This window comes from Uloborus diversus, chromosome 4 (genome assembly GCF_026930045.1).
Source record: "Uloborus diversus isolate 005 chromosome 4, Udiv.v.3.1, whole genome shotgun sequence".
NCBI lineage: Eukaryota > Metazoa > Arthropoda > Arachnida > Araneae > Uloboridae > Uloborus > Uloborus diversus.
In genome coordinates, this window is record NC_072734.1 from 188674729 (window position 1) to 188700821 (window position 26093).

Below are 26093 nucleotides of genomic sequence, written 5' to 3' on the forward strand. Positions count from 1 at the left end.
AGGTAATGCATCTTTTGATTCATCATGTTTTCTTTTACCCCTGAGTTGGACACTATCCGATTGACAAGCAGATTTATCACAATTATCATCTTTTTGATTGATTTGTACACCAGTTTCAACAGAGTCTTTATCTGGATTAACTTTGAGATTCTCTTCTGAAATAGTTTTGCTTCCTTTTAAACTGCACATTTCATGTTTTATATCTAATCTTTTAAGTTCAACTCTAATTTCTTTGAGTTTATATTTGGCCTCTTCATTACTTTTCCCAGATAAATTCAAACTATTGGGATTCAAGTGAGTTGCAGAAGCTAATATATCACTTGTAACTGATTTCTCACTTTTCGTATCCAAAAGCTTTTCATTGCTAACACTTGGTTTCAAGCTTTCCTTTCTTACTTTCAATTTCTTTAAATCAGGTTCAACAGGGCTAATAGCTGAGTCCTTCTCAACCTTTTTATCCATATTGGCACCATAAATTTGAGTGTCTTCTATTTTACGTTTGCATTGTCTTGTTTTGGTCTTTCCTTCCGATAATGCATAGTCCAATGGAATTTTGTTAAAATTTTCTTCATCTTTTGATTTTGAGTCAACACTTTTTCTTTTTTTCCCTTCTAAATCTGTTACTTTCAATTGACTTTGAGTTTCTGATGCCTGACAGGCGTCTCCGGTGTTTTTACGAAGTTTTTCTTGATCACCTAGATGAGACACAGGTGGAAGTTGTGTTGTCTCTCTTTTAAAATCTGTTTCTTGAAGTTGTGCTAAAATGGAAATTTTTCCTTCAACCTGCTCTATCATTGATTTTAAAAGTTCTTCTAAATCACATTTTTCCAAATCAGGTGCAATATTAATAATGTTTTGACTTTTGTCATTCCTGCACTCTTCTTTGACATCAGACTGTTCCACAAACTCTAATATTGCTTTTGAAACTTCAGCGTTTTCTTCCCGTATTTGTGACTCTGAAGATGTATCTTTTGCCTTTCTATGACATTTCTCTTTATCAGACTCAGAGATAAGTTTCGTTTTTTCCCTTTCTAAAACTGTTTCTTGAAGTTCTGGAATCCTTTTTTCTCCAGCTTCAGTACGAGGTTTTATTACTCCACCACGTCCTGCAATTGATTTTGAAACTTCTAGCTCAGTATCGAAATCTGACGCACCACCAGTAATGTTTTTATCTTCATCAATTTTACTCTTCTCTTTTGCATCAACCTTTTCCACATGCTCCAGTATTGATTTCGAACTTTCAGTTTTTTTCGGCCCCAGTGATTCATTATGACATTTTTCTCTCTCATCTAAATAAGACTCAGTCATGAGTTTTATTTCCTTCCTTTCTAAAACTGTTTGCTGAAGTTGTGGATCATTGTCAATTTTTTCCTCAGCTTTAGTACCAGGTTTCATTACACCAACACGTCCTATTATTGATCCCAAAATTTCTCCTAGCTCTGTATCAAAATCTGATGCCCCACCAGTAATGCTTTGACCTCCATCAGTGTTACCCTTCACTTTTACATCAGAATTTTCTTTTCTTTGCAATTCTGATGCAAGACGTATATTTTTAGCATTTTCGAGACGTTTTTCTTTGTCACCTGGATGAGATTCAGGCAAGAGTTTTGTGCCAATTTTTTCTTTAGCTTTATTACGAGTTTTCACTGCACCGACACGTCCAAGAATTGATCCTAAAATTTCTTTTAACTCTGTATCAAAGGCTGATACTCCGGCAGTAACATGTTGGCCTTTATCATTATTGATCTCCTCCTTTAAATCAGCATCATTTACATGCTGCATTGAATCTGCAGCTTTTTCTTCTTTTTTTAATGATTCTGTTAGAAATTTTTCTTTACCATCTGGATGAGACTGAGGCAGACTTTTAGATTTCTCCGTCAAACCATTACCTTCAACGCTTCCTTTTTTAAATTTTATTTCACTTGAGTCAGTATCCATATCAGTGTGCTTTTGATCATCCCGAATATTTGCTCCATTGTTCTGAACACTTTCCAGTCTTGGTTCCAATTCATTACTTTCAGGTTTCGACTTGCTGCCTGAGGGTAAATATATGAAGTCAAAACATGAAACAAAATATCTTAATAGGATTACTTAAAAACATGTAAAGGAAAAAGAAAATTAAACATGTAAGCATTAAATATTTTCATCAATGTCAATTGAAAATATTATATACTTTAAAACCATGACCATACACAGATGATGCATACAGTTTGGAATTCAATCAGAATTCCGTTTGGTACTCAACTTGTGATGCCCCATCCTCCAGATTGAATGATAAAACGACTATAAACAAAATGGTACATACCAAAACTTCATCCAATTTCATCCAATCACAGAAATTAAGATCCTTGTCTTAGAATACTGGTAACTCTACACATATGCATATGTGAAGAATTACTCTTCCCTATGACTTACTTTTCGCTACATAGTCTTTGCTTGATACACTGAAACACCTGGAAATCAGTGTAGGATGACTTCTACACTCTTGTTTGTGAAAATTGCAACAACGCGAACGACTTACGCGCGAGTGAGCTGAAAATTGCAGGAGATGCAAATGATTAGAATTGCAGACCGGTAGCAAATGTGTATGCTGAGCAGCAAGCCCTCTGAACGGCGGATCGAACCGAATATAAATAGATGGCTGTAGCGAGGAGTGTATGATTATCGGTGGTCTTATGCTAGAGTAAACGTTAACTGAATCTTTACTATGCCTCTTCGACGAAAGAAAACGAAATTTGGGCAAATTTCGGAGTTTGAACAGGAAGGGGGGGGGGGGCAGAATCATCGCCCTTCTTGAAGCTGGATTGTCTTATCGTGCAGTAGCCACTCATTTGCAGCTTAACAGCAGCACAATCATGTGTGTTTGGAAGCAGTGGACGGACAAGGGTCGGACAGCTCGGAAATCCGGGAGTGGACTCCGAAATGTGAAGTCAGCTCGAAATGACAGACACCTGGTGCATATGGCGCTGACGGACCCTTCTAGACAATTGGCATCATAGTGGTCAACAGCTACAGGTGTTTCATTGAGTGCTTCATCAATTTGGAGACGTCTGCTGCAGCGTGGGCTGCGCGCAAGGATTCCTTTATAAAGGATTCCTCTCACGCAAAACCATTGCCGCCAGCGGCTACAATGGGCCAATGTGCATAGGAGCTGGAGTGCTGATTGGAAGCAGGTCGTCTTTTCTGACGAATCCTGCTTTAATTTGTGGCACCATGACGGCCGAATTCGTGTCAGGCGCTATGCCGTTGAACGGCACATTCCGGAGTGTATTATCGAACTCTACTGTGGACGAACACCTGGAGTTATGGTCTGGGGTGCCATAGCATATCATGGAGGATCACAATTGCTACGAATTGTGGGCAATTTGAACAGTACCCGATACATAAACGAAGTTTTACAGCCCCAAGGTATTCCTTTCCTGCAAGGATTGACAGGGGCTGTATTCCAGCAGGATAATGTCCATTCACATGCCGCCAGGACGGTCAACTTGATTTGCAGCAGGTACAGCTTCTTCCTTGGTCTGCATATTCCCCGGATATGTCACTAGTTGAACATGTTTCGTTGGGCGGCGTCTCGCTCGGGATTCTCGTCCTGTTGCTTCGACAGACGAACTTTGGTTGCGCATACAAACAATATGGAATACTCTTTCGCAGGCAGATATTCAAACTTTGTTTCACTCCATGCCGAGTTGTGTAGCAGCTCTTATTGCGGCAAGTGGTGGCCACACAAAATACTAATTTCTATCTCTTTTTATTGTTTGTTTGGTTTGAAAATGTAATCATTTATTTGTACCATCAACACTCAACTGTGTATTAAATTTCATTTAACTATGATGCTTCCTTCATGGCATTGCAATTTTCACAAACAGGAACGTATTTTACCTACAGACACCATCCCCACCTCCACCAAAATGGAAAGATACAAAGTATTTCAAGAAAAAGAAAAACCTCATTTAAAAGGTGTAGCAAATATTATCTCTTTCTAAAACAAGCAAATTTCAAATTTATGCACTTAAACATAAAAACAAGCAGGCATCAACACTTTATAGGGAATTTAAAAAAAAAAAAAGTTTTTGGCAAAATTGGCTTTTCAAGCAAAATATGCAAGACAACATATTTTGAGATTAATGATCCATGTGTACAGTAAGGAGAATACTCTTTCCATAACTTATGAATGATTTCTAGAAATATTTTAAAATTATTATGAAGGAAAAGCACTCATGGATGTTAAACTTTTAAGTGCTCACTGATTTCAAATGTTGCACAATTACATCATTTGAAAGTTTCCTTTTTATTATTAATATTTCACAGAAGACAATTTAAGATAGTGCACATATTTTTATATAAAAAAGAAATTTTTTATACAATAAAAATTTAAAATTCACTATGAATTTGATCATTAGTAGAATCAAAATTATACTTCAAAATTGGAGAAAAAGGAAGATAAATATTAAGAACGTAAAACACACTTTAAAAGCAAAATCAAAACACACAGGGTAAAAATCATGATGATGAAACTAGTTCTAAATAATTATTTCCAAAATATTATTTCAAAAACCTAAGCCAGACTTAGGATCGAACTAACAGTCTATAAATTCACAGAAAGCAATCCAAAAATATTGCATATATATTTACCTAAAAATTGAATACAAAAAAAAAAAAAAAAAAAAAATTAGACATTACAAACTCCAAACTATCTATTTTAAAAACGTTTGACATTTGTTAGTAATTTTAATCATAAGCTTTAAGTCAACATTAAAAAAAACAAAGGAAAACTAAAAAAACAAATTACTACCCATTCAGAAGTTTTAAGCAAATTACTGAATCAATATAAATTATTAGGTTATTCAGTTACAACAATTTAAAGTGTGATTTAAATTTTACTTACCATTTGACGAAACATTGTGAAGATCAGAGTTTGAAGTCATATCCGAAGAATCAATTCCTTTTTTGTATAACTCGATCATTCTTTTCAAAATCTGTAACATTTGAAAAGGGGAAAGCAAAAGCTATAAATTTCTTCTCTCAATTGGAACATATGATATAATTTGCTCACTTAAAAAAAGATCTTAAAAGAAAGAAATTAATTTCAGTCACTTATTTTTTTTTTTTCATTTAACTCTCATTTGATTTTCATCGAATACAACCTAATTTATTTAACTTGTTTTTGTGTATTTGCAATGTACATCTATGCCAAATATGATTTGAAACAACTGAAAATTTTTCTATTAAAAAAAACATGATTTTTTTTAATACCCTGAATAGTACATTCCCTTATAATACATTCAATTACAATTTATCTAAATTTATAATTTTCAGGAATAAAAATACAGTTTGTTGCTAAAAAAAATTACATAAAATTATGCTTTTACAGCAGAAAATGCTTTAAGGCACGAATTGTATTTAAAAGTAATCGAGAAATGAATAAAAGAGAGAGATAGATCTTTACATTGCAACAAGTATTAAAGTGGTAAAAAAAAAAATAATAATAATCACACCACTGCTTCAAATGATTTTCTTTGGTATAGTTAAATATGCATTTTTTTCCCAGGGGTGCCTCCACCCTTAGAACATGGGTGAACCCCTCACGAAGACACTCCCCAAAAAAGAGTAAAATACCCCATAAAATACCTCCCTAAAAATTTTAATAGTACAGTCTGTGCCAGTGGCGTAGCGAGAAAAAATCGTTGGGGGGGGGGGGGGGTGATTTTTTCTGAAGTTTAAAGTAAAGCTATGCCCTCAAGTTTATATACACACACACACATATATATATATATATATATATATATATATATATATATATATATATATATATATATATATATATATATATATATACACATATATATGTATGTATATACAGTGAAGCACCGTTTATATGTTTTTGAAGGGACTGTATGAAAAAAAACGTATAATTGGTATATTTTACGTACAAAACAAGGGCGGATTCAGGGGAGAGTCAAAGGGTCAACTGACCCCCCCCCCCTGTGGCATGAATTTTATTATTGATACTATTAAACTGAGTATCAGACTATGCAGAGACCGATTTGAAAAACATTTAATTGATAAAAACATACAAAAGAGAAACGTATAAATGGTGCTTCACTATATATATATATATATATATAATTTTTTGGGGCTCAAGGGGTTCTAACTCCCCTATGGCTACGCCACTGAGTCTGTGCCATGCCCCCCCTCCCAATCCCCTCTAGACAGGCACCTCTGATATACCTTCACATATTTCTTATGAAAAAAGTACAATTTTATGTTTTAAACAATACCTTGCTTTTATTTTGCATGAATATATGACTGAATTAGCACATTTTAGTATTTTTCATGTAGCAAAATCTAAGAGTTTGAAAGTGCACAACCTATCTTCAGTGCTAATCAAGAGATAGAAGTACAAAGAAAAACCAGACAATCGTGCAGAACAAAAATGTGTAATTTCGTTCATTAATTTTAGGCATAAATATTATTATAAAAATACCTCATGTTGTAATGGCCACTGCAAAAACAATTTGTAATAATTTATATCTTCATTAATTAAGAACTCCAGAACAGTTGTTTGGTTGGGCCTTTCCAGATAATTTTCACATATTGACAGTGGTAGGGTTACTTCTCTGCTGAACCCCTAGAAGAAGAATTACACACACCACTTACTATAATTTTTTTTAAAAGCAATTATAACAAAAAACTTCGATTAATGCCAAATAAATACTTGATGTACTGCAACAAAATAAAAATACATATACAATAAGTTATTGGGTAGTTGTATAAGTTCTGTTTTCTAATAGATGGCATTACTGGAACTGATTGCGCTAGTTTATGATAGCCACTCTTTCCAGATAATTTTCATGTATTAATAGAGGTAGGGTTATTTCTCAGCTGAACCCCTAGCAGAAGAATTACACACAACATTTACTAACATGTATTTAAATGCATTTATAAGAAAAACTAGGATAAATCCTTGATGTATAGCAGCAAAATCAAAAATAAATATACAATTAGTTATTGGGTAGTTGAATAAGTTCTGTTTTCTAACAGATGGCATTACTGGAACTGATTGGACTAGCTTATGATACCCACTCTTCTATCGACAAATACTATTAAGTAAGCTTGAAATCCAGTGCAACTAATTTTACAGAAGTGCAAACAACTTGATTTTTCATAGAATAAATATATCAAATTGGTGGGCCAAAAAGAAAGAATATTTGCACAGAGCTTTACGACATTATTTCATTCAACAAAAAATATCTGCAGTAGAAGCTCACAAAATTCTTGTGGAGACTTGCGGTGATCATGCTCTGCCTGAAACAACTTTTAGAGAATGGTTTAGATGTTTTAAAAATAAGTAATTTGATCTTAAGGGGCATAGGCAGATTTAGGACTGAGTTCCTGGGGAAAGGGGGCGGGGCAGGGTTTTTTTTTTGAGCAATATTGGCTGGTTTTGGGTCTCTTTTGTAGTTTGTATAACTTTTCTATCGGTGGCGAAAAAGATCACCCCTCCCCCCACACACACTATGTTGTCTTTCTTCCTGAAATGAATGTCTTTTTTCCTGAAGGTCCTGCCTTACTTCTATTGTGTCGTTTTATTAATATGTTGCTTGCTGTCCTTCTTAAATTGAACCCAAGAGGGGTAATGGTGTCCCTTTAAGTAGATGGAGAATATCTCCAATTTCAGGGAGTCCGGGGGTTTTCCCCCGAAGGAATTTTTGTAAAATAGATATAAAATTCTGCATTTTGAAGTCTTATAAGGGGTAATTGGAATTACAAAAATTTCGGAAAAAAATTTCGGAGGCAAGATACTCTTTTGCAAATTACAATAATACAAAATAAAAATTGTGGTCGGGTCGACAAATCAAGGACAGCAGCCCTCAGAAAGAAAAAGCGAGGAAGAAGAGAAAGTTGGTGCATTGTTATTTGCTTACATCAGCTGTGGGTTCAACTCCATAAGCCTTTGCTTACGCCTCCAACTCACCAACAAATACAATAATGAGCTAAAAACAAAATGATCAGAAGAAAAAATGCTTTAAAAGAAATGGTGTAAAATAAGTAACAAGAGCGTAACATGCTGCTCATTTGGACCATTAAAAATTTATACAATTAATTTTTTTTTTAAAAATGAAGCACACTTAGATTAGGAATTTCAAAGACTCATCTAATTCTTTTCAAGGACTCAAGAACAATTAAAATTATTTAAGGCACTTCATTTGCCCTTTCCAGTCTCTGAAAACTAGTACTAGATTGTACAGTTTTACAGTATTGTTCTAGCTTTGTAAGAAACAACTATTTTAAGTTTAAAAGAAAAAAAAAAAAACCATTTAGATTTGTCATTACAACAACTTTTTTTTTCAATTTCAAGTAGTGCAGAAAATGAAAAAGAATAGAGGTAGCGTTTTTTTTTAAGTACTGCATTCAGACTTAAATAAACAGCAAGATATGAAACATAAGAGTCACAAAAATGTATTCCAAGTAATATGATGCAGAAATATGAGAACCATGTTTTTTACATTTTTGATACAAGATGAGGCAAGGAGCTAAATTTGACATATTTTGGCATTTCTCCCCTTCCTCCTCCCATTTTTTAAAAATTTTAAAATTTTTGGTTTGTATACTGTTAAGGGGTCTCAATAGTGTTACGCGCGTAGAAAGAGCTCAATTTTCAAACATCAGATCTTCCTAAGAAAAACAATGCAGTAATTTGATTTTTTTATGATTGTAAATGCATATATCAGTAAACAATTTAGTACACTTAGATTAGTTTTAAATAAACATTATTGTCTTTAAAATAGAAAAATCTGAATGCCTTTTATCGAAATCGTGAAAACTGAACGTTTCACTCCATGCATTATGCTGAGCTAATAGGCTAATGTTTAACAAAAAGGTCTTAAATAGCAAATATATCATAATCCAATATTATACACCTTTTTTTCAAAAAAATTTAAAAAGTTCAATATTTTTTAACTTATAAAACCTAAAATTTCTTAAAAAACCGAGAATTAAGGGTAAAAATTGTCATAATTTTTTTTTCACATATTTTAAGTCAAATTGCTGTATAAGTTTTAAAATAAGTTACAAAAAACATTCACAGAAAATTTCAAAGCAACAGAACAGCAAGTTTTTGAAATGTAATGCACGAACTCCAAATTTTGCGCAATGAGAAAAATGCGTTTAAAGTGGGTGTGGCTGCATCCTGTCAAACGCAAATTTCGGAAGTAAGCAAATATATTTTATTTAATATCTTGGAAGTTTTTCTCGTATCTATAAAAACTTGGTACTAAAATGTTCAGAATAAATGGTAGTATACAACATTTTTTTAATCGATTTTTTGAAGTTTAAACACAACTTGGACCCCTTAAAGATAAAGAACGCTCTGGTGCACTAAAAACGTTTGCAAAGGAAACAAAACCATCATGGGAGATCCCTACAGACTACAACTGGCGCGATTAAGCTAAGCATTAAAGGAAAAATCACTGCTATACAAGCAGACACACAACAAGGTCATTTTGTAGGATGATAAAGTTTGGCCACATGTAGCAATGCTGATAATAACCTACTTGGAAGCACATAAGAGGGAAGCAAGGACGGATCAAGAAAGTATTCAAGGAGGGGGCGATTGATTTTGGAAATTTACCCTTTTATAAATTCCCAAACCTCAGCCCCCTGACATCATAAAAGATCCTCTCAAGCTTTTTTTTTTGGAATTTCCATTTCTGAAAAATTCCGGAAGGGAGTGTATACTGAACCAAATCCTTTACCTTAACGTCATTAAAGGTGTCCTATAATTACTGTTTTTGGACTTCAATTAAAAAAACTTCACAAATGAAAGCTCCAAAAACTCATTTAAGGTTTTCTAAATTTGAGCTGTGGAAACTTCAAAAGTTCCGATCCTTGAGTGCAGTCTTGCATAATATAGACGAACGCGTGAACAGCGTTCGCAGAAATTTTTTTCAAACTGCTAATGTTAATTAAAAAAAAAAAAATATTCAGGGAATTTAAAAAAAAAAGTTTATTTCAGTTCAAGCTTTTTTCCAAAAGCACATGTGCGAAAAAAAAATGGTTTGGGTTGTATTCAGTAAATTACCGCCCAATAGCCAGGGCTAAAGCAGAAATACGTGAAATACACCGCCAGAACGATATGTTCTTGTAAAAAAATTTAAATGATTTAAAGCACTTTTTTTTGGTCTCTTTCATATTTGAATATAAATTTAATTCTTTATTCAAAGGTGTGTTAGGCAAAATAATTACTTGCAGAAAATTTTTCAGCTAGGATTTGTGTTCACAGAAAGCTTTTCATTTTATCTAAGTCTGCTTGACTGTTAAGAGATGTTAAACAATTATGTTTTCAAGACTACAATTCTGAAAGAATGCCAAGGGAGAGGTCTTTTTTTTTGTAACATTTTTGAAGATTGTCTAAAATTACATTTTTGGAACTTCAGTATGGAAAAATAGTCGAAGGAGAGTTCATATATCTCGGCTCAAGGAGGGGGCGATTGCCCCCATCGCCCTTCCCTTGTATCATTCCTTGGAGGTATGTCATACTCCACCCGCTGCCTTCACTGAACATTGCCCCTTAAAACAACTACTTGTTCTGGTCGATGATACATAGCCTGGCAGCATCTCAATTCTTATGAATATGCCAAAAATTGGGTTGACTCTTGGATAGTCTCAAAAGACGCAGCGTTTTTCCGACTTGGGAATCAAATGATGCCAGAAAAATGATGGAAAGTATCAATGACCAACACTATTAGCAAGGGTGCCAATATAGGGGGGCAAGGGAGGGCTCAAGTCCCCCCCCCCCCTAGAAATCAGAACTTCCTTGCTTTTGGTACTTTTTTCTTTGCAAAAATGTAAAAACATTTCTTCTCCAGCCTATAATGAATAATTTATTCAAAATGTCAAACTTTAATAACTCTAATCTGTACTGAAATTGGCTTCTATGGGGAAAATATATTGCTAAACTGTGGGGAAAATATCTGAGCCCCCCCTTAAAATTTTGCATATGTGCGCCCATGACTATTAGTAATATGTTTTGTTTTAATAAACGTTATTTTCATTAAAAAAATTAGGGAAAACCTATTCAACATTCCAATGCATGTGTTGCTAAAAGTTACAATGAATTTCTGCTAAACGTAACATACATTGAAATTTTGAGTTCAAAATCAAGACTGGCCCATGCCGTTGAAAAAAAATTAGAAAATACAATTTGAGTTGATACATTGAAAATATATTTTCAGTACTTTCTTTCCTTTCTATGAGTTGTAGAAGTGTGTAAATTAGAATTGTGTAAATATATGTAAATAGTCTTAAGTGTTCTAGAACGTTCCTCAGTTCTGTATAAAAACCCTCTCTCGAGCTGAGGGTGGGGAATTGCAACTTGACAGCCAGATAGCCCGCTTTGTTGGAATAAAAAATGCTTTCATCTGTAGTGTGTGTGCTTAATCAACGTGACAATAATAATAAAAGAAAAAGCACTAGTGCCAACTTCCTATGCGTTTTCTAAACTTGCTTACATAGAGAGAAATTGCTTATAAAATTCTGTTTTATTTTAAATCATACAAAACTTCGGGCTTCTTAGCATTTGCTACAAGTCCCAGAACAATTTAACGCTGCTCAGTGGCAGTGCATCTGCGGCTAGTACCCACAGAACCAACATATCAGAATCGCTGACGCTTTTTTCTTTGCTTTTGACTGGATAGTCAATAGCACTAGGATAACTACTAGCTAGGCATGAATAAACAAATTATTCCAATTCAAGTTTGCTGATTGAAGGACCAAAGTAGTAGTCACAGTGAAGTATATTTTTAAACTGTGAGACGACAATATTAATTACCTCCCTTGAAACTCAATGAGAGTATTATAGCCCAACTCTTCCTTAATCGTCCAATTTTCTAAAAAGGCCAGAATTTCAATGCGTTCAATTTTTTTATCCATTTTTTCCACTACCTCAAATTTGATCCAGTACTGGTCAATCCAAAAGCTGAAAATTTCAGTAAGTCATAACAGTTCTTATAAAGTATATCTCTATGCAAAATAAAATGAAGTCTCCAAAAAGCGTGTATGTGTTTGAACTTACAAAACTCGAGAACTACCCGGCTGATTTTGCTGAAACTTTCAGTTTGTTCCTTTAAAATCCCTCGAAATTTTTTAGACTTAGCTGAAATTTAGGCACTACTTTCTTCATTAAATCTATCAATAAAAAGTGAAGGAATCGTCCCACAGTTTTCTTTTTGACACCATTGGAAAAAGCGACATTTTTAACTCCAGATCTATCTCGACGTATGGTTGAAAAACTAAGCTTCTCTCTCCAAAGGAAAGGCTAAAAGCGTTTTTAAATCAAGTTCGAAAAATGTCCTCTTCATTAAAGCTGTTAACCATTTTATTTTTGCGTTTCCATGATTACGCTTTTTGAATCCATTGCTTCTTTCCTTATTTTGCATTTAATGCCTTTATTTTGTGTTTCCATGGTTACGCTTTTAAAATCCATCTTTCGCATTTTAATTTCATAAAAGTATTTTAATATCTGTCGTCATTGTTTGGAAGGGAAATTTTGCATGATGTTTTTTTTTCTTTTATTTAAGCCTGATTGTTGAATATATGTCACTTGACACAATTTTTATTCTCAAGGTATACCGGGCAAAGCTGGGCAACGCAGCTAGTTTTAATATAAAGTATATTACCTGTTTCAAAAAATATCCAACAGAAGGCTCAGGTACACAGGCAACAAGATGAGTTACTTTAGCACATACTCGATTAAATTCCTTCAAATGTGCCATGATTAAGGATGCAATGCCCTGAAAAACAATATTATAATCTAAAAACTTCAAGATATATTATTTGCATATTGAAATTGACAAAGATTCAAATATAAGCTTGTTCTTTTGGAAAAGCATTTGAAAAGGAAAATTTGATGCATTTTTCAACATGTGAAGTGATTAAATCAAGTTTAAGTGAAACTACATTGGGTCAAAAACACACACAGAAAAAAATCAAAGTCTTAGTAAGTACTAAAACATAAGAATAAATATTCTCATATTTAAAATCTTTGGAAGAGAAATTTTCTTTAATCCATCAAAGTTCAGCCATTTTTTCCATTGAAGGATAAAAATTTGTTTTTATCAACAAATTTGTATCCTTCAATCAAGCAACTATCAGTAGCTTGGGTTTCTGGGACCCAAGCTACTGATAGTTGAGAGCGAACACTGAGACATAAATTTCATGCTTGTTACTAAAGCAATGAAAAATTTCAGAAACTCTTGTGATTGAATTTCATTACTCACAAATATTTGAATCTTAAATTAATTTCACACTCCAAAATTTATAGTTGGCAACATCAGCATAATGAAACTAACATAACAGCAATTAATGGGAAGCCTTCAAAATAACTTACTTTACAAGATTCATCAGGATGAGTTCCGTAAAAAGCTAACTCACAGAAGTTTTGGCCAGGAAATACACGAAAACTAGCAGCACCAAGTACATGCCTTCTTTTCACAACAGCAATATGATAGTATCTCCTAAGAATGTATAAAATTAACTGAAAAATAACTTATTAACATCAAAACTTACAGAAATTCATGAAATATTTATTATTTTTTGACTGACTGAAAAGAAAATATGTAAGTTATGATCACACACACAAATGTTCTATCAGAAATATTTAAATTCACTAAAATTTATTAAAATTACGTTTGAGTTCAAATCAAAGAAAGTTCCGCTTAGAGAAAAATTGAAAGTGGTTCAATTTTAATTACCATAGTACTGCTACTGATTTGTTGCATTAAAGATATCAAATTTAATATACAGGTAGTTATCAAAATAATGGAAACACTTGAGATTTATAAAGAATTCTTTATTTGTATGGTGTAGGACCACCTTTGACATGCAATACAGTTTGGATGCCATTCATAAAAGTGTTGAATAGTGTTCAGAGGAATTTTGTACCATTTTTCATGAAGATATTGTGAAAGCACTAAGAGAGAAGTTAGTGGAGGATATCGATTGCTCGAAAATAGACCATAACGGTTCAATTATAATAAGGTCAGGTGACAGTGCTGGCTAAGGCAGATGTTTAAATTTACCCTCGTGTTCATCAAACCATGATTGGACAAGTCTCGCTGCATGAATTGGAGCATTATCAGCTTGGAAAACTCCATCTCCTTCAGGAAACAAAGTTAGCATCATAGGATGGATCTGGTCAGCTGAAATGTGTCTATACTTCTCTCCAGTGATCCTTCTTTTTAGGGTTACAACTGGTCCAGCGAAAACCCACGACTTGACTGCCCATATCATGACAGATCCTAGTCCATGCTTGACCGTTGGAAGGAGAGAATCATGATCATACGCTTATGTTGGTGTCTTCCAAACTCGTACCCGTCCTGCAGTAGGAAAAAGTGCTGAAGACGTTTTGTCAGACCATGTGACTCTCTTCAACTCATCAATCAACCAGGATTTGTTAGTGTGGCACCACTGTGAAAGACGTTTAGCATTAACATCTGTGACAAGTGTTTTGGGAATCGCTATTCTTCCATAAATGTTTGGTTTATAAAGGTGCCTTCTAACTGTAATCACTCACACTGATGAATCCAGTGGTGATTTCGTTCTGTGGTCACTTTTGCTGCTGTTGTTCGCTTTTTAGACCTTACAATCTGCTTCAATACCCGTTGACCTCTTTCACCGAGTTTCTCTTTCCGCCCACTATTTTGCTTTACCGAGCTTGTCTTACCGCAATGTGTGTATGATGTCATGACTTTAGATACTGCACCTCTAGAAATGCCAAAAAAGTTGAGATGTTTCAGTTACACTTGCTCCAGCTAGACACCCTCCAAAAATTTGATCTCTTTTAACATTTGAGAGGTCCAACATTTCGCGTGCTTGAAAAAATCCAAGCCTTCTAGAACTTCAATTAAGCCACCACATACAACCAGAATACATTCATTGCTCTTTATAAAAAAATCAGACACCTAGTTTTATTCTTTATTGCTTACAAAGCGCATTCGAAAAAAGGTCACTTTTATTCACAGGTGTTTCCATTATTTTGATAACTACCTGTATATACAGTTGGCTCTCTGTTTAACGACTTTCAAGACACCACAAAAAATCATCCATAAGTAGAAAACGTACTTAAATAGAATGCTTTTAACACTACAGTGGGCCATCTTGGACCGTGTAAAGCCGTCATTAAATGAAGCATCGCTAAACAGAGAGCCAACTGTATATATAACTGCACAAGAAATATTTACTAAAAATACAAAAAAGGAAGAAGAGGATCAAAGAGATTCATTTTAGCAGGTGTACCAACATAAAAATAAAAGATGAAATATAACAAAGAAAATTACCCTTATGAGAAAGAAGATGAAATTAACTAGTTTTTTTGCAGGAAAAAAATGAAACATGGTTCTTATACATATCGAAGGCTCTGAATCCGATGATTGGAGTCGAATCTTTTGTAACCTCCCCATTTCTAAGATATATGGAATTGAAATGTTGCATATTATGGTATATTTCAATAGCATAAGTCTCGGTAATTAGTTATGCAAAGCTTATGAGACTTTCTTTCAGTCATTCTCTGAAATAGTATATTAGTTTTCAATTCCTATATTAAATTTAGTTTCCATGCATGAAGTAATCCTAATTTACTCCTAATATTTAAAAGGTGCATTGAAATAATGTCTAAACTACTAGTACTAATCCTCGGCTGGAATCGACTGAGCTGGCGATGTATTTCATGTACTAATACTGGTTCTCTCCTAACTTTCTGGTTGTGTGGTTGAGTCTTTTTTTTTTTGCACTGATGGAGAGAGAGGATCATGGGCACACATATGCAAAATTGTAAGGGGGGCTCAGATATTTTAACCATGGTTTAGCAGGATATTTTCCCCATGGAAGCAAATTTCAGGACAGATTAGAGTCATTAGAATTTGACATTTTTAATTACTTATTCATTAATGACTGGAGAAGAAATATTTTTACATTTTTACAACTGGGTTCATACTCTATTTGAATGAAAAAATTCCATGACTTTTCCAAGACTTTTTCATGACTTCAATGAAAATTTTCATGACCTTGTTACACGAAGAGAATAGCACTATTTAATCTCAAACTTGGTAATATTTGGAAATGAGCATTAGCAAAACGTCTATATGAATGCGACAGCCTCATTGAAGCACTTACTCATATTGGAAAAAATATAAGTGCACACTTAAAAAACTAAATTATTCTTATTTGTCTTCATCATGTAAATTTAAGTAAAGTAAAAATGCAGTGAAGCGAATATGATGATACTTAAATGTCTGATATTTTTTTAAAAACAGGCAGAATGATATTGAACAGGACAAAGGTTGAATGAGTCATCACTAAGTTTCAATAAATTTGCTTCAAAAGTTGCCTTTTAGTGTCAAAAGTGCCTTTAATCATCCACGTAACTTGATAGTATTTTGGTTCTTTGAAGTAAAGCCACATAGTTTAGTTCTTTATGTTTCTAAACCAGATCTTTTTTGAAAAAACCATTCAGTAATGAATCAATCTTCTGATTCAAAAGTATATTTGTTTTGTTTACAAACTTGCATATTTTCAAATGCATGTAAATTAATAGGTTCAAAAATTCCAGAACACGTTTTAATTCCCGACGTTGAATGTAGCAGAGAATCGCATGGATTAGCTTTGCGTGCCGTATGTTGGGCACTACTGTTTTAGAGCATTAGAATTCCTCTTTTTCTGTATTCTATCGCCTGACTTAAGATCTTTATTTTCTAAAACATTCAACAAATTAAGATAAACTCTGATAAATTTAATAATAAAGTCCTTATGAGTGATGGAATCGAACTCGCATGCAATTGAATTGCTTTTTTCTCTTTTTTGAGTGGGTGAGGCAAAACTAAGAGCGTGAAATTTTGCTACTACAGAATATGAAACATAAGAAGTGTTGAAAATAACAGAAAATTCAAAATAAGATGTCCAGGCAGTAAAATCACATCGCAAAAAATGGCAAGCGGCTGCGACAGAAGTGGATGCAATGAGATTTCAATATTCAGATTTGATTTTTGGATTGTTCAATTTTCCACTTTTAATAGCTTTTATGTGCTATACTGTTAAACCATTCAAGATTTTTGATGCTCCTTTAGCTACTGTTCCTTTCTCTTTGTCCAGGAAATTTTTCCATAACTTGAAATAAATTTCCATGACTTTCAATGAAAATTTCAATTTTCCATGACTTTTCCAGGTCTGAAATTGTTATTTTTTTCCCATGACTTTCCAGGATTTCCATGACCCGTACAAACCCTGTTACAAAGAAAAAGTACTAAAAGCAAGGAAGTTCTAATTTCTAAGGGGGGGGGGGGCTTGAGCCCCCCCTTGCCCCCCTATAAGGGCGCCCTTGGAGAGGATCCATAGTAGCCTTAAAATAGATACATACTGTACTTTCTTGAGAATTTGTTCTTTATTTACGTTGGTTTTTCACTTTAATCACCACACTATACACTATATTTCAATTGCATACAGATCTCAAAAACAGGAAATTTGAGAAAAATTAGACAACTCCCCCCTGTTAAATTTCGATATATATATATAAGAATTATATCTCAATTTTTTCTCAGAAAAATTAAGTTCGTATTGCTTCCTCCTTAGTTTTAAAAACCTACTTGAAATGGATGCTACTTGCAGTGGCACAGTTAATGACTTTCAAGGCAGAAAAAATGTGAACTTACCAAGCATTTTAGAAGCAAAATCCAGAAAGTACATAAGTTAAATGAAAAAATGAACAAAAAAAGAATTATTCTCCACTTGCAGCATTTATTACATGTAACTTCAGCAAGTTCAAACTAAATTTGTAAACATCCTTCAGATAGCACACATTACATGACAATTGAAATTAATTAGTAGCTATCTACATTTTCAACAAAAAATCAACAGAAAATACTTACGGATCAAACACTTGTCTAATTAAATACTTTTTTGAGAAATATGGTAGCTGTAGATGATACAATTTTACAAGCTTGACCATCCATATCAAAGCATCATCATCTACTCTTGCATCCACACAATTTGAAAAAAATACACAACGATTTTTATCTTCTTCAATTTTATAAGAACATTTCTTTGATGGCCCAGAAGATGATTCTATTTTTGAAGGTCTCTTCACAGATTTTTTTCTTGACTTCATGTCCTTGGAATTGTCTCTTCCTTTATCATTATCTGAATGAATAATCTTCAACTCTGTTTGTGATGTACCTTGAATACTTTCTGCACATTTATTCATATCAACATTTCTAGATTTCATTTCCGATTTTTCTCTACTTTGATTTTGAACATTAATTCTTTTATCAATTTCAGTAACTAAAAAGTCCAAAACATCTCTCGAGACATTTTCTTCAGACGTAATTTCTCCTTTACATTCACCATCAGTTTTCTTACTTACCTCAACAGAACAGATCCCAGATTTTTGTCCAGTTTTTAGCATGCTTTTAGTCTCAAAACTATCACTTACCTTTGTTTTATCCATCTGCTCAGTTTCAATGTTTGAATCAACAGCAGAATTCAGGTCAAGCTTATGAGTTCTGGCAATATTTTTACTTAATTCATTTTGTTCTTTTTTCCTGTTTGGTACATCATCAGCTTCCATGTCTTCGACTTTATTTCGTTCTGTTTTATCAATTAGTACGTTTTCAATTTCAATGTCTTGCGCTTCATTTTGTCCTGTCTTAATATTTAGCACATTTTCAGTTTCAATGTTGCTATCAACAGTAGAATTTTGATCAAGCTTATCAGTTCTAGGAACATTTCTACTAACATCATTTTGTTCGGTTTCCTCACCCAGTTTGATGACTTTAACATTACTGCCCTCCATCTGCTCTTCAACTTCAATATGCTTTTTGGGATTTTCAAAGTTATTTAAATTTTTCTCTGTTTCGCTAATTTTACTTTCTTCCTCACTCTCACTCTCTTCTTCACTTTTGCTGTTGTCATTTTCATCATTATCATCACTTTCTTCCAGATTTTCACTGAAATCAGAATAATCATCGTCAGAACTATCACTTTCTTCCATATCGTCAGCGCTGCTGCTTTCTTCTTCAGTGTCATCTTTTACGTTTGAAAATTCACTGTCACTATTTTCACTCACTTCTTCAACCATATTAGTAACTATCTTACTTTTAGAAATCTTTCTTTTGACCTCCTTTTCAGAGGCATCAGACTCTCTCTTTGTAGAATAGTATTGAAAGTTTACTTCATCTTGAGAGCTATCTGATTCTGTTTCCCATTCACTGTCACTTGTTTCAATATTACTTTCAGTTACATCAACACTCATACCTTGACTGTTATCACCAAAGGTTCTGCTTTCAGAGCTAGCAGTTTTTACCTCATCTGAACATTTTTCACTTTCTGTACTACCGGTGTCCATTCTAAACGTAGAGCTATCACTATCATCATCAGAGTCATATGATTCTTTATTACCATCAACTTTTATGTCATTTCTTCCTTTACCTGTTTCTTCTTCACTTTCACTGCTGTCACTGTTTTCCTTTACAGCGTTCCCATTTTCTTCATTTCCACTATCGCCACTTTCCTCTTCATTTCTACTATTACCACTTTCCATATCATTCTCACTATCATCACTTTCTTCCTGATTTTCACTGCTATCGATCTTCCTCCCAATTTCAACTCTCGCAACAGGTCTCGGAGATTTAGTGTGATCGCCTTCTATACTTTTGACTATTTCTTTATTTTCAAAGTTCCCAGCTTGTTTTTCACTTTTCATGCTTTCAGCTTCTTCTCCATTATTTCTTTCAATTTCTACATCTTTTCTGACATCAACTTTTATGTGATTCTCAGCGGTATCACTTTCTTCTTCACTTTCATGGCAGCCGCTTTCTTCACTTTTTGTGCTTTCTGCTTCTTCTCCATCATTTCTTTCGATTTCAGCATCTTTTCTGACATCAACTTTTATATCATTTTCAGTGCTATCATTTTCTCCTTCACTTTCATCACAACCACTTTCATTGATATCACTTTCTTCACTTTGATTGTCATTTTTTTCTTCACTTTCACTGCAATCCCTTTTTCCTTCATTTTCACTGTTGTCACTTTTCACTTCACTTTCCTCATCATTTTCACTATCGTCAATTTCCATATCTTCCACACTATCTTTCAGGTTTTCACTGCTATCGATTTCCACTGCTTCAACTTTTTCAGTAGGTTTCAAGCATTTAGTGTCATCTATTTCTTTTAAGTCTACATTTTCATCTGTTTCTTCATTTTCAAAGTTCCCAGTTTGTTCTTCGCTTTTTGTGCTTTCAGCTTTCTCTCCATTATGTTTTTCAATGTCTACATCTTTTCTGGCATCAACTTGCAAGTCTTTTTCAGTGCTATCACTCTTTTCTTCATTTTCAGTTCCGTTTTTAATATTTTCATTACCAAGATTTTTATCTTTTTTATCATGCACTGCAATGTCAACTTCTTTTTCATTACGTTCAGCGCTAGTACCTTCTTTAGTATTTTTAATACTATCAGCCTTCATCTTAACTTCATCAGTCTCAATGTGCTGCAAATTGTCAGTGGTATCAGTTTGTTTCTTACCTTCCACACCCTCATCTGCTTTTTTATTTTCCAAGGTTCCAGTTTGTGGTTTAATTTTTGTGCTTTCCGATTTTTCTCTGTTTTTTCTTTCAGTGTCAATCTGTTGTTTGAAAATATCAGCCTTACTCTTATTTCTACTGTTTTTAACCATTTCAACATTATCACTTTTCTTACCATCCATAGGGTTGACAAGATTTTCTTTGTTGTTTTTGGTGTTATCACTTTCAATTGTGTTTTCACTAGTCTCCATTTCAACTTCAGTTGTTTCAATTTGTTTCAGATCCTTAGCGATATCAGTTTGAATCACGTCATTCCTATTTTTAATTGTTTTCTTATTTTCAAAGTTTTCAGTTTGTTCTTCACTTGTTGTGATTTCAGTACCTTTTACATAATTTCTTTTAAGTTCTACTTTAGTTTGCATCTTGACAGCTTTAGTTCCATTTTTAATGTTTTCATCATCAAGATTTTTGATATCCTTAGTATCCATTGCGCTGTCATGTTCCTTTTGATTTTGTTCAGGGCTCTTAATTTGTATTGTATTTCCAATGCTATCAGTCTTCATCATAACTTCAGCCATTTCAACGTCTTGAAGACTTTTATTGGTATCAGTTTCTTTCTCATCTTCCAAGTTTTCACCTGTTTTTCCATTTTCGAAATTTCTGGTTTTATTTTCACATCTTGTGCTTTTATCCTTCTCTTCATCATTCCGTATGCTTTTTTTCTCAATTTTCATAATGTCAGCTTCATTCTGATTTCCAATATTTTCAACAATTTTAGTAAGAGTATCAGAAACATCTGTTTTAGTTTTATTTCTTTTGAATTCTAGTGTATTTTCAGCACTTTCAGATTCACCGCATTCTTCAGAACTTTTATCCTCTTTAGCTTTTATCTCTCCTTCATTTGAATCTTGATAGCAATTATTATCCTTTATACTTTTACCGTCATCAACCGCTTTTTCTTCTTTACCATTTTTGATTGCATCAATTACTGAAATGACATTAACCTCTTCTTTACTTTTAGATGTCTCTGATCCTATTTCATCTATGAAATTTTCAGCCTCTAAATCCTGCTTAGAGGAGGTAAAATCAGTTCCATCTGTAAGATGATCTGTTTCATTTTCCGAGCCACTACTCCCTTCATCGTATCCTGAGCTTGAGCCTTCTTCATTTTCAGGGTCAGTTTTTTCATCTTCATCAAAGGAGTCATAGCTTTCTTCTTCATGTTCAGATTCAGTACTTGCATCTGCACCTGCAGCTTTTTCTTTTTCCTCTTCAAATTCCATGCATCCTAAATTGGTGTTCTCATTACTTTCAGTATTACAGTTCTCTCTTTCTCTTTCCGTACTCGACTTCTCTTCACTTTTACTTTTCATACTACTATATTTAGTATTTTCATCAATTGCCTCACATGTAGTATCATCATCATCTTCTTCACTAACACTATCTTCCAGACTCTCTGAGCTACCAAATGTACTGCTGTCGCTTTCTTCTTCTACATCAGTGCTATTACCTTCTTCATCAGTGCAAGATGTATCCTCTTCACTTTCAACTGCATATTCTGGTTCATTATTTTCAACAACAGAGTCATTTGGCTCCTTTGTGGAGCAGCCCTGGAAAAAACATGAAGAAATGTTCATTAAGGAGACAGCTTTATACTAAAATAAAGGTTTAAATGAAAATCCCATTTTAATTCAGATTTGTTAACAGCATCAAACTTTATCATGGCACACCAATTTTTACTATATTTGCAGCCATTCTTCTACACTTATATTCAGTGATGTTTTCATCAATTTTTCTGAGGGAATACTCCCAGTAATCCATTACACACAATTTGTGTATGTGATCATATACATAGTATGGCATAATATGAAAATGTATAAAGCTTGAGGATATACGCTATATGTTTTTAAAATGTTTGAGAGTTTACAGCGTATATGGAGTATACCCAATGGGAACACCACTGACTATATTGAGAAAAATCCTTAATGTAAAATTAAAAACTTTTTCTTATTTTTGCACATAATCTATCTGAGGCATTGTTCAAATTCATTTTCTTAAATACAAAACTGTGAAATAACCAAACAATGGAAGGCAGTTTTTGTTGTTAAAATATCAACTCTGCTTTTGGTATGAATTTGAAAATTAATATTAAAAAGGAACTTCTTCCTGGGTCAATCCCTTGCCACCCAAAGTTCTTTTCTAGAATTAAAGAGCCATGGTGAAAGCCTAAAAATATGAATTGGATTTTGAACTCCCTTGCAAAAGAAACAGAATGGTGGGAAGTAAAAACATACTCATGAGTGTTAACTGACGAGAAGTATGGATTCTCATCAAACTGATGAGAATCAATACTTCCTTCCAGGTCCATGTCTAGGATTTTATAAAGGGTGGGGTTTTGGCAGGGGCGACAAATAGGGGGGTCAAGAGGAGGCGGTCACACCCCTAAATTTTTTGAGCAGAATGATAGAAAATGGGTGAATTAAATTTATGTAAGTCGGAAATCAATGTTCATTAAAGAAAATCTCCATGGTTCTCAGCAACTATTTGATGAAACTCGACACATTTTCAGACTAGAAAAAGTGTTTTTTGTTATTTGGATGATGACTTAGAAATTCATTAAGTATTTTCTGCTTTTTCAGTCCATAGAAAACTGATAGAGAACCATGGTTAATTTTAACTAAAGAAGACATTGCCTCATATAGGCTAAATATTTCACACTTGTGTGCCCAGTGTAACAATGGTATGTCTAATATGAGAGGCTCGTGAAAAGTGGTGTGGCAGCATGGTTTTCACAAGAAAATTCCTTGACTTCTTACATTCACTTTTACACTAATTTTTTAAGTGTATATTCATTTAATGAGTGTTCATCGCTTTCTTCTGCTACAAACACGTTTCAGCTGCTCAATACATTATAATGCTTTCATAGAAACTTCTTAAAAATGCATGTGATTATTGAATAAAAAAGACAGATCAACCAAATACCGTTTATGGGGCTCTATAATTATGCAATCGCGGAGTGACACAAGACAATCTTCAAGAGTTAAAACAATAAAAACATTTCTTTGTAACTTCAAAGCAGTGATTTGACGACTGGAAGAATTATTGCAAAACGATTCTTTCCAATGGTGAAAAAGCTCATGACCTTTAGCATCTATGACTTTGTATGAATTTTTATCCAATTTGTTTGCATCGGGAAAAGGTTTTTGAAAAATGCTTTACTCTATCAAAATCAATCAATTTGATCCGCTACTCGACTATTCAAACCACACTTCAATATGCAATTGATCTGTGCACCATACTACCACAGTTCAATCTACAATTGAAACTGAAAATTGATTTTTTATAGATGTATATATCAATCAATCGTGAAATTTTTTAAAAAAATTCTTCCTCCAAGCCAATTTTAAAGAAGCGCAAAAAAAAAAAAAAAAAAAGTGACAAAAATCCACATGATGATGTGAAGTCAGACATTGATTTTTGAATATTTTGTATGAAGTAATAGATTCAGTTTCGAATGAAATTAACACAAGATTTGAGGATAATTATTTTTCCGTATGGTTGGCTGGGATTATGGTTATTTGGATTGGCTTTTGAAAATGAAAAATAAAATGTTTCAACTGTGAGTAAAATTTTTAGCATGAGGCAAGAAAAATTACAAGCAATATATTGATAGAATAGTTTTCACATCCAGAGACTGCAGTTTCGTCCTTGTCATGGATTCATTAGTCTGGAATAGTGAATAACAGAGCTGGAGGCAGATGATATCTCATTGAAGCTGCGAGCACCGACATGACTAGATTATTCAATGATGAAAAGTTTAAGTCCGTCACAGTTTTTGAAGTAGCATGGGTGATTTTGAAGAGCAAGATATAAAACGCGTTTTCATACATAACTTTGTGTTACTTCAATTATTTTATAACTATTACAATCAGCTCAGCTAGTAGAGAAAGATTATTTTAATGTCTCAGGAGGTTAGAGAAATATTTTCGAAGCCCAAAGGGGAAAAAAAATCTTTTCCATTTAGCTGAACTGGCAAAACAGCATGACATTGGGCACTGATAGATTAGTAACACGATTTCCTGCTCTCTTCTGAAATCCAAAAATCATGCATTATAACTTTTCCAAAATGTATAAAAAGTTTAATAGCGAGATGTTTTGTATGATAACTTTTTAGTCAATGAATCAAAATTTTAATTCTTTCTAAACACTAATTTTATTCACACTAAACCAATTTTATGACAACTTCTTGTTAGCTAATGTGTGTTTGGTTTCGCTGTGGGGTTATACATATTGAAGAAACTCGACCCCCCAAATGAAATGGTGAAATGCCACCCCTGGGTTTTTGTTTCTATGTTTTTTCATTCTTATCTGCATTGTCAGGAAAACATAAATAATTTATTTCTGTTCCATGGTTACAATGAGGGATGTATTGGGGGGGGGATGGTTTAAATTTTCAGAAGATTTGGCTTTAACCAGGGGCCGGATTTAGGGGAGGGCAGGCGGGGCTACTGCCCAGGGGCCTCCACAACAAAGGGGCCCTCACAATAAATTTTTACAAAATATCCTAACTTTCACGGGCTGAAAATCTCGGATATATACATATATATCAAAATATTTGGATATATATCAAAGTATCGGATATTTTCGAAAATATGATCTTTTTGAATCCTGATTAGGGGCCTCCACTCCTTCGTTGCCCTGCGGCCTCCACACTTCCAAATCTGGTCCTGGCTTTAAGTAATACATATTACCAATTCTATTTTTGCATTTTTTCAGAAGAATCTTGTTTATCTGGATCACATTTGCAGAATTAAAAAACGTATACAGCAAAACCCCTTCTAACGGACACCTCTTTTGTCCTGGTATTGTCCGCATTACAGGAGTTTTACTGTATTTACTTAAATAATTTTAAATTGTGGTTGCAAGAACGGAACTATAAATACACCTACTCTTTGTTTCTTGTTTTTATAAAACATAAAACCCCTGCGTAGAACATACAATAAAGTAACTAATTTGACAAACAATATGGCATACTTTGGAGCATCAGACCGACACCACTGCAGCTGAATTATAAATGATAAAGCATTTGCAAGAAACGGCACCATGTAGTTTTGTTAGAAAGCATTGTATTTTGCTTTAATAAAAGATAAGTCTGCTCATTTAAGACTGTTTTGCTTATTATCCGGATTTTCGTTTCTTCAAATTTGCCTTTGGTCTCTTAGTCCTGGACAAACTTGGTTTGTACGGACTAATAGTCGCTATTTACCAGGTTGTACTGTACAGATAAGGACCATTATGAACCCCAGAAACTTTTGGCTGCACTAGTAACCTTAGTGTTTATTCATTTTACTGCTTGTTTAGATTCAAACCATATTATGTTTGTAGTACGGTTTATTGCAACGAGTACTAAAACAATTTCATATTCTTTTACGGCATATGTTTTCTGATTTCATATTTTAAGATAATGCATAGCAAACAAAATAGGAAGGTGTTCTTTGCGGATGCAAATTACATTACGAAACA

General features: G+C 33.6%; 1 protein-coding gene across 1 annotated transcript; it reads right to left on the reverse strand.

Annotated features, from left to right (window-relative positions):
* Window positions 1–626: 626 nt before the first annotated feature.
* Window positions 627–25316, reverse strand: LOC129221057 (myb-like protein X). Its single transcript, XM_054855495.1, has 8 exons — window positions 25284–25316; window positions 18485–22180; window positions 13391–13537; window positions 12681–12794; window positions 6488–6631; window positions 4889–4979; window positions 784–2036; window positions 627–695 (listed from the first exon to the last, which is right to left on the reverse strand). Exons 1-8 carry the CDS (start codon window positions 25314–25316, stop codon window positions 627–629), a joined length of 5547 nt encoding a protein of 1848 aa, XP_054711470.1.
* Window positions 25317–26093: the final 777 nt, after the last annotated feature.